We start from the raw sequence: 17,243 nt of genomic DNA on the forward strand, positions 1-17,243 counted from the left end.
ATGACAAACTAGTGTGGTCTTCTTTTATTTTCAACTGTGCCATGTCTAACAAAATGAAAACAAACGTGTCACGGGGGGACCCTAAAATAATGCTCCAAAACAGAAAAATTAGGAATTGAAGAACAAAAAAATTCCTAAACAAAAACATAATGACACTGAAAAGCTGGTCTTTGGTCCACCCTTTCCTGGGACATTTGAGACTTCCCCTGCTGAGCATTGTTTAAATGCCACAGCCAACCTGTGTATTGTTAGTGACTATGTCTATCACCTTATGACCACAATGGCAATGAGTCAACTGTACTTTAAATGGCCAACAGGACACCTTTGACATGTGACCAAATGTGACACAAAATGTTTTTATTATCCAAAGACTGCTTTAGAGAAATCAAATTCCCTTGCAGCTCTTTGAAGTCCACAGCTATGATGATCCATCTAAAACGGAATAAAACACAAATGTCAAATTAGGCCGTGACTGGTTTTCTAGTTGTTCCAGAGCTTTTCGGTATTAAATGAAGTACATCTGAATTGCCTTAAGAGCACCTTTGATAAACAGAGAGACAGTTAATTGCAAACATTTTATTTAATATGATTTGCACATCAAAACATATCAAAACCAGTTACACAGAAGGAAATGCACTACTATGCACATTACATTACAAACAGCCTACAAATCCCTCATGATGAGGACTTCTCATAGAACAGCCTACAGAAACATTCTTGTTAACTGATATGGTCAAACCAAGTCCAACTAATTTAGTAACATTTATTTTCTGCAATTTCCCATCAGTTTACATTGTTCTATTTAAATTCTGAATCCAGCAGATTTTTTTCTATACTGTGCTAAAATTGCAGCTACGATTTTCTTCTCAAAATAACACAATTGAAAACAGTGATGTTTTTTCCCTCTATTAAACAACCAGCATTTTAACTTTTCATATGTGCATTTCAGTAAATCTCACTTGTGGCTCATGGAAATTTCAAGTGCCATTTCCACTCTAAAACACTATACAGACATGGTTTGTCCATGTATAGGAAATCAGGCCGACCAGCAAAAGCCACTATAAAATAACACTTAAAAAAAGATATGAGGTTAACTTCCTATCCAAACTTGATGTAAACAAGGTCGCCTATTAAGATTGTAAAAGAGCCTTGAGAATATAATTTTCTCTTTAAAAAAAAAAAAAAAAGAAGGTCAGTTTGAAGGTCAACCAGATAGAATACAAGAGTGGTAAGACATAAAGAGACTATTTTAAATTTTTTCTTTAAAAAACAAAACAAAAACAAACAAAAAACTGAATCGCAAACAAACCCGAGGGCTCATTCCAGGTATTTAACATGCACACAAGGTAATTGAGCCACTTTAAAGGGCAGGAAAATGGAAAAATAAAATAAAATCAGAAATTACTCACACGCGAAAAAGAAGCATGTTCTGATGTGAGGAACAAATTCATTAACACAAATGTAACAGAGCTACTTTGGGCCACATAAGACTATTGTGACAAAATAAACTTTGAATGCGTTCCTGTTAGTCAAGAGAAAAGGAAAATAGAAAATGTTGAACTTTATCCAGATATCATTCACCTTCATTGAAGAACATAATCACTGACTAAATATGCAACTGCTGTCAAGTGTTTAAATTGTCTAAATGATTCTCTAAATGAATTCGATGGTGCACCATCAAATTAATCCTCTTCCATCAGATCGTGTTAAAGACAGCCGAGTATCAACATGAACATGAGCTACTACTTATTGAAGGGCTGATACATCCAAATACTGCAATGCCTAAATAAGCTTTTATATAAAAGGCTGTTGCACAATATCAGTACTAAAACATGGCTCAGCTCAACCAAGAGGAATGTCACATTTGGTCCTGTGTTAATAGCCCTGTATGTCTAGACCTCGGTGTAGAAAAGATCTGATGGCCTCTGGCTTTCATTTGAAGTCAACAAGTACTTGTACCTTGTAACTGAGTGGTGTGTAAAGTTACAAGACTGCAAAAAGGCTCAATAATGCTGGTATATTTAATGTTTGAATGTGTTTTATGTATGTTATTGTGTTACCTATTGCTCAGCCTACGAAGTAAAAGTTTTCTGGATGATCACATTTTCAAACTACAGCAAAGAGAGTCTGAAAAGATAGAAAATATGAAATACTTCACAGTGATAAACTGATGCTAATCAGGAGCAGGGGTGCTGGAACCTAAAACCATCTCCCACACACATTCTCATACTTTATCAACACACATTCAAGCTGTGCACACACAGACACACACACCTTACTGTGGTTTACCAAGCAGGCTAGACAAAAAGTTAGACCCCTGGCTCTCTCCCCGTCTAGAACCTGCACCTTCACTGAAGGGATCCAGCTGGTTTAGTTCAGACTGATCCAGCATCTCAAAGTCTTCTCCATCCAAGTCTGTGTCTAGCTCAGAGCTGGACTGCTTGCGATAGCTTCGGTGGGCCCCGGCCCTGGGGGGACCTTCTCTGCGTTGGGCAGCAGGAGGCCGTGGTTGCAGTGCCCCGACTATTGCTGCCTGGATCATGTTGCTGGCAATGACTCCAGCCAAGTCTCCAGTGATATTAGAGGCAAGTGGCAGGCTGCTAAGAGAAAGTTCAGCATCTAGATCCTCTTGGTCTGAGTCAAGATGAGATTCCACATCCAGCACTGAAGCCCGGTGACTAGCTAGCCCAGACAGACCCAGGCTAGGCAGTCCAATGCTCGTGTCATCATCATCATCCATCAGAGTGGCATCAGGGTTTATGGAGGGGAAGTCTGGGAGGTCCTGGGCAAAGGATTCTTCAGCATCACTATGCCTGTCAAAATCTGGCCGGAATACAGACAGGGAGAAGATCAGAAGCATGAACTAACCAGGAAATCGAGGTAAGAAGTCCGTCTTTTTGGCATACATACCCTCAGAGCCTTCAGTCAGTGGGGTCTGGCCACGTGACAGGTTAAATGTTCCATTGTCAGTATAAGAAACCTCAGCATCAGAATGCTCGGAGTCGGTCAGTGCAAGCTCCTTCGCAACAACAGCATCATCAAACTAGGAGACAAAATGAAATGGTTTAGGCTGTGCTGTGGTGCATTTTTTTAAGATGGCAGTCAAGCTGGTAACTCCGACTCTGACATAAACAGAGAAACATTCTTAGTTTGACTCTCTGCTTGTTTCTCATCCTTTTACCGTCTGCAGGCTTTGCCACAAACACACATTAACACAAAAATAAACAGGTACATTTTGTGACGTTCCTAACCACAACAGGAAATGGTGCTGACGTGCTGCTGTAGCTAACAGTGTGCTGAAAAAGCAATAGGTGCAGTGAATGTTTCATCTTTCGTTTCATTTTATAACCTTGTAACCAACACTGTTGACTAACAACAACTCATGTTCACTAAAAGAGAAAAAAAAAAAACCTGGACAGACTTTAAATTTTAATTTATAGAATTGTAAAGACTAAGATTTTTTTCACAAATTCACATTACTCATTATGAACACTTTAAATATAAAAGTTTACTTCTGCTTTAGGAAGCATTTTGTGTATGTTGACATAATTACTAGATCACAATATGAACAAAAACAAAAACTATATTTGAAGACAAATTTCAGGAATAATGTCCCCGACTTTAAACAATAGAAAGGCAGGCATAGTGAGTAACAGTTTGATTAAAATATTAAGAGCTTTAGAAGTGCAACAGCCTTACTGTTGGGCAAAAAGCGGCCAACTCCTCCTCACTGTCACTGGCTTCACCCGAGGCTGCACCATGTAGAGGTCTTCGTAGGACTGCAGAGTGGAGTGACCAAGACAACAAATAATTACTGAGTCCAGCTTATTTTAACTGTAGTAGTTAAATACACAGTGTGCAGGACAACCAGTTTTAGAAATGGTTTGTAAAATTAGAACTGATTAACAGATTAATCAACAAACAAAGAAAAAAAACCCACTTTACATCACTATCTCTACTCTGATATTTGCACTTTGGTCTCATTTACTGGAGTGGAAATTGTCTTAACAACAGTTTCATCTCAAACGAATAAATTTACATAAAATCCAGTTAGCTGCCAATTCTAGTAAAAATATACACGATACAATTTGGTTTACAACTTACACTGATTGTCAATGGGCTTTAACATCATGTATCCACGAACGCTGAAGTCCAGCCGCTGCAGGACTGGCTCCAGCTTGATGCCAAGATGCTGGAAAAGCTTGTGATAGGCTGCCAGAGGAGTCAGGAGAGTAGCTAACACTAGAGGAGGGGCAGAGAGAATACTAGTTAAGATAGAGAAGAGGGACATTTCTATTAAAGTGCAGTATTTCACTACAGAAAGATAGCCTGTTGACTTTTTTTTGTGATAAAGAAAAACTGAGGGACAGGGAATAGAGGTTTAATATGTAGAGTACAAGCTGATGTTTGGATTGTTTCAGACGTCAGATGTCCTCCTTGCCCAGCTTTGCAGCCTACTGGTTGAAGGTTAGGAGATTAGCTTGGTCTCTGTCTGACCTCCTTAGCTTTCTGCCTGGCTCTTTCACTCCTGCCTGGTCTGCCTCATCCACATTTTAATCACCTCACAGATCAGGCCCCGGTACTGAGCCCCCACAGATCTGGTTTCCCCACCCATGCACTTTTAATTAGACTAGTCAGGCAGAGTTTCTTTGCCAACATAGTTCTGTGAAGAGGCGTGGGTTTTTAATTAGAACTGGATAAACTGCTCGGACTCACAAGCAGAGTAGGAGAGCACTAATCCAGGAATGTAGCGTCCAATGATAGCCAAACAGCTGAACACTCCACAGGTCACGATGCAAAACTGTCACAGAAGAGCCGGAAAAACAAAAACAAACAAAAAACAAGCAAACAAACAAAAAACACACACACACAGAAAATAGTCAACAACACCATATCGTGTTGCCCATGGTGCACTTATCCACAGCTACAGTCACACTAGGGAAAACAGGAGACCGTATCACGACCAAAAGTATTCCAACCCCGTGCAATGAACATGTGGAATCTCTTCGAAATGGTAACTTTAAAGATGGCGAGCAGGACAATGACAAATCACAGTCAGTTGCAGTCTTTAAAGTGACAATGATAAAACAGCAATAACTGTGATTTAACTGGACAAAGATAGCTGCTCAGTAACTGATATTATACAGGAATATAACAAGAAAACAAGCAGCTGACTAGAACGATCTATTGCAAAGATAATCGTCACATGTAAGTTGTGTCCATCGTTACAGACCGACTCCAACTGTTTGTGTTTACAAATTAGACAACAATTTTCTTCAAGCCTCTGCCAAACTGTCTGAGCGACTCCAATAAGTCCAACTTGGACTGTGACTGGGTGTTGCCTCCCAACAGGTCGCCTTGTGATTAAAAAATGGTCTCCCAAAGGTTGATGGTTGAATGTTCAAAGGTTGCATGCTCAACCACAAGTTGCTCGCCCAATGTGAAAAAAATTCTGCGCAATCATTGGTCAACCGCCTATTTTTCCTCTAGTGTGACCGAGTTAATAAACCAGTGAAGGAAAAAAAATTAGAAAAGGATAATAGGTAAATCAAACAGGGATAACTTAAAAATCATACAATAGGTGTTGTGATACAGAATGAAGTCATTGTGTTATTGTGTGTAGCTCTCACTGTGCCAGGATTTTGACGCTTGTACTGCACAATACTGGATTTCACAACCACTCCACTGACCCAGGCCTCAGCAATATGGTGGCACAATTCAGGCACACTGAGGGTGCCAGGATGCACCAGACCCCAGCTAGACAGGGACACAATCATTTAACTCCTTACTGCTTAATCAACTCCTTATCATTCAACTAATGCTGCAATATGAGAATAAAAAAAACAACAAAAAAAAACAACAACAGTGGCTACAAACCTCTCATTTTCTGATTCATCCAGCTTTCTGACTGTAAAGGGAGAGAACATTCATCACTTTAAGAAGCATTAAATATCACTGTGTAACATTATGTATACATTATTTAGACATTTGCTTGGCTTTCATCTACAGTGTCTTCGGGATTTTAAAAACCACTGCCAAAGATGAACCGTTTCATGACTAATACAGATCACTTTCAAAGTCCAGAGTACAAGGCTGCTGACTGATGTCACATTTATTCTAGGAACAAAAGTACATTTGCTACAGCCACAGTACATTAGGGATTGAATTGGCTGCATTTTGCACAATCTATGACATTCCAGAAGCGGAAAAAAAGGAAAATGCAGAATATGATGTATTCTCTTAAATATACAAATATACATTGAGACAAAATTTAGCACCTCTAATCTCTGGCCAGATCTTATTTCTCCAGGTATCTAGACAGACGAGTACAACCATGCCAGATGCCGACAGGAATATCAGGCGCAGTGAGGTCAGAGCGAAGAACCTGGCAGGGGATAAACCACAGAAAACACATGAACACAGTGCATCTATTTCTTGCTTTCATAGGCATAAACAATCACAGAGCAATGTAATTAAAAAGTTAATGCAAAATTAATTAAACTGCAAGACAGTCTGAGCAAATTCCATTTATTATTGTCAAAGTCAGAATAAGAAAGAAAGCCCACCCTCTGGTGTCTTACACAAATGTATTTTAAACAAGAAGGTTGGCAGTAAGTAGAGTATTTGACCATTTCTTTTAACTCCACACACTACTGTAATATCAATTATATCAATAAACATTTAGATGATATTAATCCAACAGACTAACAGATGTTCATATTGTAAAAAAATGTGGTCTAACTATACATAAGGTTTCAGGGTTTTTTCCATCTTTCTGTCTTGCACACAACCCTAACTAAATCCCAACTGCTGCTCCATTTTCAGATCACAAGACTCCAAAATGTAATGGGAACAACAATGCTGCAGGATTCTGCCAATCACCGGTTAGAGATTAACCTAACAAAGAATTTGCTGGCAGAACAAGGGGTGTCAGTATTTGGGTTAATGCTGTAATTAGAAGTGACAGTAACAAAAGCAATGTGAAAATGTTTATGGAAAGTTGGGTCACTGAAAAATGAGAACACAACAAGTGCTCAGCACTGAAAATGCAGCTCGTGGTTTCACGAGTTTGTCATCCGCCACCTGTATGTTGAAAATCAGGACAACCCTGTCCTACTGTGAGAGCGGCTGCCCTTGTTAATGTCTAACTTTCAGTCACTTTGGGGTTACGGCTGCATCACTCTGGGCTGAAAATGGCCTGCACCATTATGTGTGTGCAGAAGCAAAGATAAAGCAGATGCAGTGTAAACGTTCTGAAACGCTTGGTGGTCTAATCAAATTCAGGCTGAACGCCAGAACTCTGCAAACATGCCCACCAGTCAGGCTTTCTTTCCATGTGTCAGGTCAATGATCCTTCCTGTACATCTAGCAATACCCAGGTCAACTAAGTAAGCCAAAATTTGGCCCAGTGAAACACTCAAACATACTTACATATTCATATAGTGAAACAACTTCCCCTCTTATCCCCATGACACTAACTGTAGATTTGACCTTTACAGGCTCACTGGTAAAATTGGTAGAGATAATCCACAGCATTACACAGATTTCAAGATTAAAAGCAACAGTTTGGAGCATTAAAGTTGAGTGAAAAGTCCCTGCAGAGTGTGCATAAAAATAGTACCGCCACTCAGCCAGCTGCTTTATCTTGAACTGACAGGCAAAATATTTGCATTGTGTATAAGAACCATCTGCTTCCAGTCACGCTGTCTTGCCTCTTGGTGTTGTCTGGATGTCGGCAACTGTAACACAGAGACACTGAGGAAACATAACTCACAAACTAACACAAGCTAAAACTTACCAGAACACAACGTTGATCACAATGTAGAGAAGGACACAATGAAAGGGTTTTTCCCAGACCAGGACAGACTGCAGGTAGGTCAGGACAGGCTCATAGGGCCCCAGCCTGGACTGGAGAGCAGCTTTGACAGCTCGTACTTGGCCATCTCTTTCGCTAGAGCATGAACGACTTCGAAGGCAGATATCAGCGCTCTGATTAGCAGAGCAATCCCCCACGTCTGCCCCTTGCATTGTTCCAGTGTGAGTCATCTCAGCGTCCTACTCCTGACAAAGTAAGCCTGTAAAATAAAGATTTAAGCTAAGTGGAACCATGTAAACAGCTTCATAAGGAGCGCCACAGCGCCGCTCCACTAACATTTATGCTAACGGATTTTTAAGCTAAAAGCAAATGACGCCAGCCAAACCACTTTATTATGGTCTAACAACACACATTTGACTATATTAAAATAAAATATTTTATCAAAGCAAATGGATAAACGTTTCAAAAGCAGCTAACACTTACTATTTTGTCATTTTTTTTGCAGAAATGCGGCGCTCGATTCGGAGAACTTACAATATGGCGTCACCTGTTTTTCTGAGCCGTCAGCGGCCCAATCACAATACACTTTGGCCCTGCGTCATGAGGCATTCAGGTGCAGTAGGAACATCTTTGCTTATTTTGAAGCACTTCGTCGGCAAAGTTGAAAATGAAAGCGCTATTGCGACTGTAATTTTCCACACCAAAAACCTAACCCATTTTCGATTAAGCTGTCCACAACCACCCACTTCTTCCCTCTTTATTCATCATGATTTTAAGCCTATTAAAAATATCATCTCGTACAATTCATTACTTACGACCTATTAATGAAAACGGCTTGTTATGAAAAGAACTTTACTTCCCTGTCTAAATTATCTAAATTTAACTGTATACCTGTTTATTTAGCTACTGTAATTTATCTCATAGACAGTGGGCTTACAGTTGAGCATTTTAAAATGTGTCTACACTGTCCCCTTGTGGTCACATTCTATAATGACATTGATGAATACAAACAAGGGGAACATTATTATTATTATTATTATTATTATTATTATTATTATTATTATTATTATATAATGTTTATAATGAAAGGATGTGCAGCAGGTTAGACTGATTACAGATGGAAGCTGTACTAAAGAGTGTGCTGAGTACATTGAAGAGCTAATGAATAACGAAAATAACAGAGGGGAGAGATGGAGGACAGTTAGTGAATCAGGAAGGGCAGAGGATTAGTAAGGAGGAAGTAGCTATGAAGAGAATGAAGGGGATGAAGAGTGGAGAGGCAGTTGGCCAAGATTACATAAGTGTGGAGGTATGGAGATGTCTATGAGAGTGGAATTTTTTAACCATATTGTTTAACACAATCTTGGAGAATGGAGAATCTGAGGAATGGAGAAGTGTGTTGGTATACATTTTCAAGAACAAGGGATAATATTCAAAGCTCTACTTGGGCGAAAAGCTGATAAGCCATACAATGAAGCTATGGGAAAGAGAAATTGAATAAAGGTGATGATCAGGAAGCTGCAGTCTGGCTTAAAAATGAGAAAGAACAATACAGATGCGATGTTTGCTTTCAGAGTCTTGATTGAAAAGCATATAGACGGTCAGAAAGAGTTGCATTGTGTAGACCAGGCAACAAAGCAAGCTGGGGTGTGCAGTAAGAGTGTCTCTGAGCCCCTTCTTGCTTGCATTGGTGATGGACAGGTTGACAGATGATGTAAGGCATATTTTACGGTTCCTTACAGCACTACACACTCCGACACGACCGGTGGCAGCACACGTTTAGAGTCGCCTTGCGACTCGCTAACCAACAGTAGAAGAAGTCTGCTTGAAGCGTCACCGCAGGACCAAGCGGGAAGGAGCGGGCAGAGGTGAAGCGGTGTGAAAGCAGTGGCTATTTTCTTCTATTATTTAGCTAGCAGGCAGACTACAAGAGCTAGCTAAATAAGGGGCGACTGAAGACGGAACATGCCGCGGGAAATCATAACGCTTCAGCTCGGACAGTGCGGAAACCAAAGTACGTGCAAAGACGTTGATAGTGTTGAAACCGCTACAGCTTTTTTTATTGTTAGCTGTGCGAGATGTCATCAGATTGCCATGTATTTTGCTGTGTAACGACAGTAGCTAACTGCTAATAATAAGTCGAGCTAACTTTAAATGTAACAGAAACAACGACCTTGTATCCTAGCTTACCAATTGACTAATAGTGTCTATAAACATAATGTTAACTTGTGCATATTGTGTGGTTACCATCAGGTGCCTTTATGATATGCATTTTATGGTAACGGGCATCCGTGCATTTAGAGTAAAGTTGTACCAGTTTGAGTAGTCAAAATGAACATGTTTTGTTTACTTGTGCCCCTTCCCTGTTACTCAGTCGGATTTGAGTTTTGGAAGCAGCTGTGTGCTGAGCATGGCATAAGTCCAGAGGGGATTGTTGAGGAGTTTGCTACAGAAGGGACCGACAGAAAGGATGTATTCTTCTATCAGGTAAGTGGAGCAGAAGTATTCTGCTTCGTAGCACATAGTCTCTTGCTATGTGTTACAATCAGCCTACATTTTCTGCACCGCAGAGTGTACAACGTCTCCAGTGTGATGATGCTTCTATGCAGCTGAAGTGCAATCATATTATTTGCGACTAGGTGGCATGCTTGTATCGTAAACTGTAAGAACCAAGCTCCTGCAGGGAGACGACAAGCTCAACACTGCAGTGTTTTCATCTAACCGCTTGTTTTTGATTAAAACCCCAAAGGCTGACGATGAGCACTACATCCCTCGTGCAGTTCTCCTCGACTTAGAGCCCCGCGTGATCCACTCCATCCTTAACTCCCCATATGCAAACCTGTACAACCCAGAGAACATCTACCTGTCTGAGCATGGTGGAGGTGCTGGGAACAACTGGGCTAGTGGCTATGCACAGGTGATCACCTGATATAACCTACTTTTTTCTTTTTGTTTTTTTTTACCCTTACCCCATTAATCTCAATAAAAAATTTAATAACACATCTAAAATCTGCTCTGGATTCTCTACCTCTAGGGAAAAAAAATTCAAGAAGACATCTTCGACATTATTGACAGAGAGGCAGATGGCAGCGACAGCTTGGAGGCAAGTTTATCTTTTATCACATACTGACTATCCCAGAGGGCTGGGACGATTGAGGCTGTGGCAGTGTGGAATTTTAAAAATTGATTTAAGAGTAAATTGATATGGATGTGTGTAGAAATATTACATTTTTAAGAGCAGCTTGAAACTGTAGCCTAAAGCTTATTCATGCATTAAAGTGTCAGGTATTTGTTGTTAATGTGAGGGGATTACTTTTGAACCTGTTGAAATTACAGGGATTTTCTGTCTGATATGGATATACTTACACCTTGTAGCTTGTTTTGTGTTTCTTTGTAGTTTTGTGGTCATGCTGCAGTTCCATTTGTCTCTTTGTGATCTGGTTAACTGGTAATGTCTGTCATCATTTTGTGTCGCTCTGTGGTCATTTTGTGTCTCTTTGTAGTGGAGCAGTTGGTGTCTCAGTGTCTCTTTGTTGTCATTTTGCGATCATTTTGTCTTTCTTTGTGGTCACGTGGGCAGTTTTGGTGTCTCTGGGGTTGATTTGTGTTTCTTTTCAGTGACTTTTTGGAGGTGAAGCTCAGTCTAGACTGAGTAAACCCATTCGTTGTCTGAATACTGTTATGGAGTGGTGGATTTTACTCAGGCATGATTTCTCTCAGTCTTTAAGGCTTGCGTTTTGTTTTTGTTGTGGTAAAATGCATGTAGAAATGAATGACTTGATAGAAACGGCATGCTAAAATGGTGCCAGAGCCTGTCATCTTAAAACCAGCACAGCCCTAGCCATGCCTCACTATTATTCTTAGCGTCCTTTTTTTTTTTTTTTTTTTTTTTTGGGGTGAACTTTCTCCAGCTGCCAACCTCCCATAAAATAACAGTCGCATTTCCTTTCGAAGGTCTGCAATTTCTGTAACTCATTCACATTATGACCCCACATTATTATTTAGTGTGTGCACTCGTGTGTGCATTGGATAGGAAGGTGGGCCGAGCTGCTGTGGGCATGTGTATGTTGGCAGGGTGTGGCGTGCGGTATGTCTGGTGATAATAGCCGGGCGAGTGAAGAAGGCAGGTATTACTGGGCTGTCTTGGGGGGGGTGAGGGAGCCTATTTGTGAGGTGGGGCTGCGTTCCCATTTATATAACTGCAGAGGAAAAGAGGCATTTGCACACCCACAGGCACATTTAACGTTCTGCTTCAGAAGAGTTCACAGTAAGGTTCGCACATGTGTGGCGCACTCTGTAGCTTGAAATTGAAGGTATTGAGTGATCCTTTGTCTTTGCAGGGATTTGTCCTGTGTCACTCGATTGCTGGGGGGACAGGCTCGGGGCTTGGATCCTATCTCCTGGAGAGGCTCAATGACAGGTCCGCATGCACATACTCGACTTGATCCCTTGTATTTCTTTTTCTTGCAGTATAGTACGAGCAAATAATATATAATTTCTGTCCCACAGGTACCCAAAGAAGCTGGTTCAGACTTACTCAGTCTTCCCAAACCAGGATGAGATGAGTGATGTGGTTGTTCAGCCATACAACTCACTGCTGACGTTGAAGAGACTCACTCAGAATGCAGACTGCGTGGTGAGCAGCAGCATTATAAAAAGGAAAAAAAGAAAGGATACTAATTAATCCCATTGCTTTCTTGGCATCATTACACACCAATGACATAAATAATCTCACAAGATGGCATAGGGATATAGCAATCAGCATTTTTGGAAACCCTATAACCATGCCATGCAAAATAAAGTTAAAACAAACCAAATTGTTCAGCTATTCCACCCAATAAAATTTAACATGTTGAGATGAGATGTCTTAACATGTGCTTACTGGCCACTTTATTGGGTACAGCTGTTTAGTTTCCTGTTTATGCAGACATCTAAAAATCCAATCACATGGCAACAACCCAATGCATGTTGTGCATCTAGACTTGGTTAACATGACTGAGTTAGAATGGGGGAAGAAAGGTGATTTTGAATGCGGCATGGTTGTTGGTTCCAAATGGGCTGATCTGAGTATTTCAGAAACTGCTGACCTACTGGGTTTTTTCCCACACAACGATGTCTAGGGTTTACAGAGAATGGGGCCCCCCCAAAAAGAAAAGGAAAATATCCAGGGAGTGTCAGTTCTCCAAAAATGCCTTGTCAGCAGTCAGAGGAAGAAGGGCTAGGCCAAACCTGCGGCAGTTATGAGACACTATCATGTCAATATGGACCAAAATCTCTGAGGAGTGTGTCCAGCACCTTGTTGAATCTGTGTTATGAAGAACTAAGGTGGTTCTGAAGGCCAGAGGGAGTCTAACACGGTATACCTAATAAAGTGGCCAGTGAGTACTTAAAGTCTGTATACTACTGTAGCTATCTCCTTTTATAAGGAACCCATACTTCACTGAAAAGGTTTCTTTAAGGTCTGTTTTATGTTAATTTTAACTTTTCAGTGTGACATTATAACACAGATACAAAAACTGTTAAATATTTTCCCCCCCCAATTTGACTACTCTGTTGTAATTTGTCTTTTAAAGTGAAATTATGTGACACTTGGCTTTAAGCACTACAGCTTAATTGCTGACGGTGCCTTTGATGGATGCTTTTTATGGCATTTTGTTTATATTTTGAATTGCACAATCTTGTTTTATGATGCTACTGACAGATAGAGACTGTCTAACTCTTATCTTTTCCTTTGTTGAAGATCTACTCTTGAGGCTGCTTCACTACTTGTCTAGCAGGCTAATAAAGAAGCAAATTGGAGTGCCAGCCTTGAGCCCTAGCAAATCCTATCTAATATCGAACTTATTAAATCTAAGTCCTGAATTGGTGATTGTATTAGTCTGAGATGCTCTGACAGTCTAATGGTGTTTCCCCTTTAATACCTACTTCCTCCAGGGTCTTGCATAAGGCCCCCATGTTGATTAAATTAGCCGCAGAGCTAATAGAATCTGCCCAAGAATTGGTCCCTCTGTTGAGACTGTACAGTGTGTCTTTTATATTCAACTCCTCTAACAACAGCACACTGTATTGCTTCTTAAGAGGTTCCTTTACTGCATCATTACTGCGATATCCTCTCACCCTTTCTTTAACATTGTAGTAGTGTATTGGCTTTCACTATACTGTTTTGCTGGAGAGTTTTTCCCTCTCCCTTGTTTTTCCTCTTCATTTGTCTAATCATTGCCCTTTGTATGTGAACTGTGCTTGTGCGTCAGGTGGTTTTGGATAACACCGCTCTAAATCGGATTGCCACCGACAGGCTGCATATCCAGAACCCCTCATTCTCCCAGATCAATCAGCTGGTGAGTGAGTGATATAACACTGTGTTAGAGCCTCTGCCTCTCTTTTTGGTTGTCAGTCAGCAGGTCTTAGTTATAGGTGTAGTTTGCAGTCTTCCTTGATGTATTTGAACAAAGACAAATGTTGAGACAGACTGCGCGAGACGTGGCGCCCAATGCAGAAATTACAAGATGCACAAACTAGTTTGACAAGTTAGTTGAACTTTAAAATGGATTTCAGATTTCTTGAAAAGAACCACACTTGGCTTCACTTTCCAAACAGTTTAAAAGTGCTTGACTTGAGCTACACTTTTTTTAGGGCCAAGTGGCAAAAAAAAAGAAAAGCTTAGGGTTTGATTTACATTTGGGTGCGTGGTTGTTGTTTGTTTGTTTTTTTATAATATATTTTTATTATTTTGTGGGAAGATGAAAAATTTGTGTTTTCACTAGAGCTGATCAATAATTTTAGTTGTTCTATCAATAAAGTATCTGTCTTTTAAACACAGCTATTGAGCATATAGTGCACAAATAACATTTCAAAGGAGCTTAATTTGTCAATGTCTGCTTTAACATTCATACATGCAGGTTTCCACCATTATGTCTGCAAGCACAACCACTCTGCGCTACCCAGGCTATATGAACAATGACCTTATTGGCCTGATCGCATCTCTCATCCCCACACCCCGTCTCCACTTCCTTATGACTGGATACACACCTCTCACTACTGACCAGTCGGTGAGTTGCGTCCCTTGTGATGCGTGTGAAATTAGAAAATAATCCCGATGGTGTTGCGTTTGAAATCAATCACCCTGCTGTGTCTCAGGTTGCTAGTGTGAGGAAAACCACAGTGCTGGACGTGATGAGGAGACTCCTACAACCCAAGAATGTGATGGTGTCCACAGGAAGAGAGAGGCAGCCTAGCCACTGCTACATCGCCATCCTCAACATCATCCAGGGGGAGGTTGACCCAACACAGGTACAATTGTACATCTGTTGTCTGAGGTGTTGAACTGATCCAACATAATTATGTTAGGACTATATTTAAACATATGTGAACTGACTCTAGGTACATAAAAGCCTCCAAAGGATCCGGGAACGTAAACTTGCCAGCTTTATTCCCTGGGGTCCCGCCAGCATCCAGGTGGCTCTGTCCAGAAAGTCCCCGTACCTGCCCTCAGCTCACCGAGTCAGCGGCCTGATGATGGCCAACCACACAAGTATCTCCTCTGTAAGTGCATATTGGAAAGTTATGTTCAGTTCCAGTGTGTAGCTATGTAGTGGAGACCTTAATCTGTCCTTGTTCATAGTTGAGGATATGCAGTGAGCTGCCCAAGCAGCATTTCATGGGGGATTCCAGGAAAAATTAGGTTTTGGATTATCATGCTGCCAAACAAGACATTTCCTCAAAACTAAGTAATCTTTTTACTGGTTTAAAACGAGTTGTAAAACTAAAAGAAGCTATAGCCATGTCATTTCATTATATTACTCAATCTAAGGTGATTTAGAAAGCCTTTACTGGTGGTTATATTGCTGTGCTTTGTTTTCTCATGAATGTAGGTTCCAAAATTAAAGCAAGGGGAAATTAGTGTTACACAGAAGTTTCAGTCATGCAATAGACTTCATTTCTTTCCCGTAACACCAAGGCAAAGAAACAAAACAGAAAGTGTGATTGTTCTAAAAAAAAATCTGAAAAAGAACCTTTTGGTTCTTTTCTCACTTTGGGATGTTAGCGTTGATGTCACTTTTTCTTTTTTGCTGTCCCGCAGTTGTTTGAGCGGACATGCAGGCAGTACGACAAACTGCGTAAGCGCGAGGCCTTCCTGGAGCAGTTCCGCAAAGAGGACATATTCAAGGACAACTTTGATGAGCTGGACAACTCGAGGGAAGTTGTCCAACAGCTGGTAGACGAGTACAGCGCAGCAACAAGGCCTGACTATATTTCCTGGGGCACGCAAGAACAGTGAACAGACTTTGTCTTTTATACTTAATTCTCGCTTCTGGACAAAAATAGTTTTCTTTCACACAGATATCACAGAATAGTTATTTGGCTATAACTGCTTTTCTGGATAAAAACGATATTTATTGGCTTGCTTTAACATGTAATAACATAGTGTTTGTGTCTCCAAATTAGAGACTTTCATGACTATTAACCAGAAAAAGTAAATGCATCACATCCTGCAGATTCTGAACCCCCAGTTTATATGAAGTGTTCTCAACCTTAACAGCTCTGTGAAATAAAAGAGCACTAATTATAGAAAATCCTGTACAAAGCATCAACAGCTGTTGTCTCCAAAACATCTGTAAATATACCCGTTTCTGTATTTTTATTGTTAATCTCTTGCAGCAATGTTATTTACAGTTATCCTCAGTCTAAATCAACATTTTGCCTTGTTTTGGTCTATTTTTATACAAAGTACTGTACTTTAGTTTTTGTGCACTTGGTAGGCAGAGAGGTGTCCTTGCATATAGATGGAACTGACAGAAAGCAGTAGCATGCTGGTTAATGTGGTGCGCTGTACCATCTGTATGCTGCTGATACACATTGCTCATTTGTTATCACAGTACATGACCAACAAGAATGTCAAGTTGAAGTTGGATTGGAGCCATAAATGGTGTTGAAATACCTGCCATAAAAACAGCATTGACATTTTAACAGCATTTGTCCTCTAAAGAAAATGAGTTTGTGCAGCTGAACACAGTACAAGGATATATCTAATTTAAACACTTCATCTCTATGCCTGTAAATATTCTTGATTCACTGGCTTCCCCTGTGTTGTCTAAAAGTGAATATACTGCTACATTTCGCTTGCCTGTTGGACCTGTTTTAAACTGAATAAAAACATTTTCTATTATTTTAATTCTTACCTGAAATGTCTCAGATGTTATCTGAAGACACACCTGGTCGGTTGTATGAGAATGGAATAGAGCTGTGCTCCTGATGTTTGTTCATTCGACTAATTAAACGGCGCATAACCACAGGGCAACAAAGACAGTTGGCATTACTTGTTCAACCAGCTATTCTTATAAACCAGTAAAAAGCGTTGGCACTAACAGCACAACTGAGTTACCTCAAAACTACAGGAAGACAATAGTCCTAATGCTTCACAAGTCTG

General features: G+C 40.3%; 2 protein-coding genes across 2 annotated transcripts; one reads left to right on the plus strand and one right to left on the minus strand.

Moving 5' to 3' along the window:
* Nucleotides 1-561: 561 nt before the first annotated feature.
* retreg3 (reticulophagy regulator family member 3) lies at nt 562-8,392 on the minus strand. The gene is made up of 10 exons (XM_085454680.1): nt 8,300-8,392; nt 7,799-8,075; nt 6,279-6,385; nt 5,878-5,908; nt 5,631-5,757; nt 4,717-4,801; nt 4,105-4,242; nt 3,700-3,779; nt 2,911-3,043; nt 562-2,823 (listed from the first exon to the last, which is right to left on the minus strand). The coding sequence occupies exons 2-10, from the start codon at nt 8,044-8,046 to the stop codon at nt 2,276-2,278; spliced, it is 1,497 nt and encodes a 498-aa protein (XP_085310806.1). The 5' UTR covers nt 8,047-8,075; nt 8,300-8,392; the 3' UTR covers nt 562-2,275.
* Nucleotides 8,393-9,488: 1,096 nt separating this feature from the next.
* Nucleotides 9,489-16,994, plus strand: tubg1 (tubulin, gamma 1). Its single transcript, XM_085454682.1, has 11 exons — nt 9,489-9,830; nt 10,191-10,303; nt 10,566-10,733; nt 10,851-10,919; nt 12,157-12,236; nt 12,326-12,452; nt 14,068-14,154; nt 14,716-14,865; nt 14,954-15,106; nt 15,197-15,358; nt 15,897-16,994. The coding sequence occupies exons 1-11, from the start codon at nt 9,782-9,784 to the stop codon at nt 16,092-16,094; spliced, it is 1,356 nt and encodes a 451-aa protein (XP_085310808.1). The 5' UTR covers nt 9,489-9,781; the 3' UTR covers nt 16,095-16,994.
* Nucleotides 16,995-17,243: the final 249 nt, after the last annotated feature.

Source organism: Copadichromis virginalis, linkage group LG4 (genome assembly GCF_057382275.1).
Source record: "Copadichromis virginalis isolate Kocher_CV1m ecotype Utaka linkage group LG4, C_Virginalis_male_GT1.1, whole genome shotgun sequence".
NCBI classification, from domain to species: domain Eukaryota; kingdom Metazoa; phylum Chordata; class Actinopteri; order Cichliformes; family Cichlidae; genus Copadichromis; species Copadichromis virginalis.

Bases quoted from the DNA above. Each gene is read 5' to 3' on its own strand.
- retreg3 (XM_085454680.1), bottom strand. From the start codon at position 8,046: ATGACTCACACTGGAACAATGCAAGGGGCAGACGTGGGGGATTGCTCT. The intron at 3,044-3,699 runs GTAAGGCTGTTG...TTTGTCTCCTAG, and splicing joins TGGCCGCTTTTTGCCCAACA to TTTGATGATGCTGTTGTTGC. The intron at 2,824-2,910 runs GTATGTATGCCA...TATTCCGGCCAG, and splicing joins ACTGACTGAAGGCTCTGAGG to ATTTTGACAGGCATAGTGAT.
- tubg1 (XM_085454682.1), top strand. From the start codon at position 9,782: ATGCCGCGGGAAATCATAACGCTTCAGCTCGGACAGTGCGGAAACCAA. The intron at 10,304-10,565 runs GTAAGTGGAGCA...AAAACCCCAAAG, and splicing joins AGGATGTATTCTTCTATCAG to GCTGACGATGAGCACTACAT. The intron at 15,107-15,196 runs GTACAATTGTAC...AACTGACTCTAG, and splicing joins GGGAGGTTGACCCAACACAG to GTACATAAAAGCCTCCAAAG.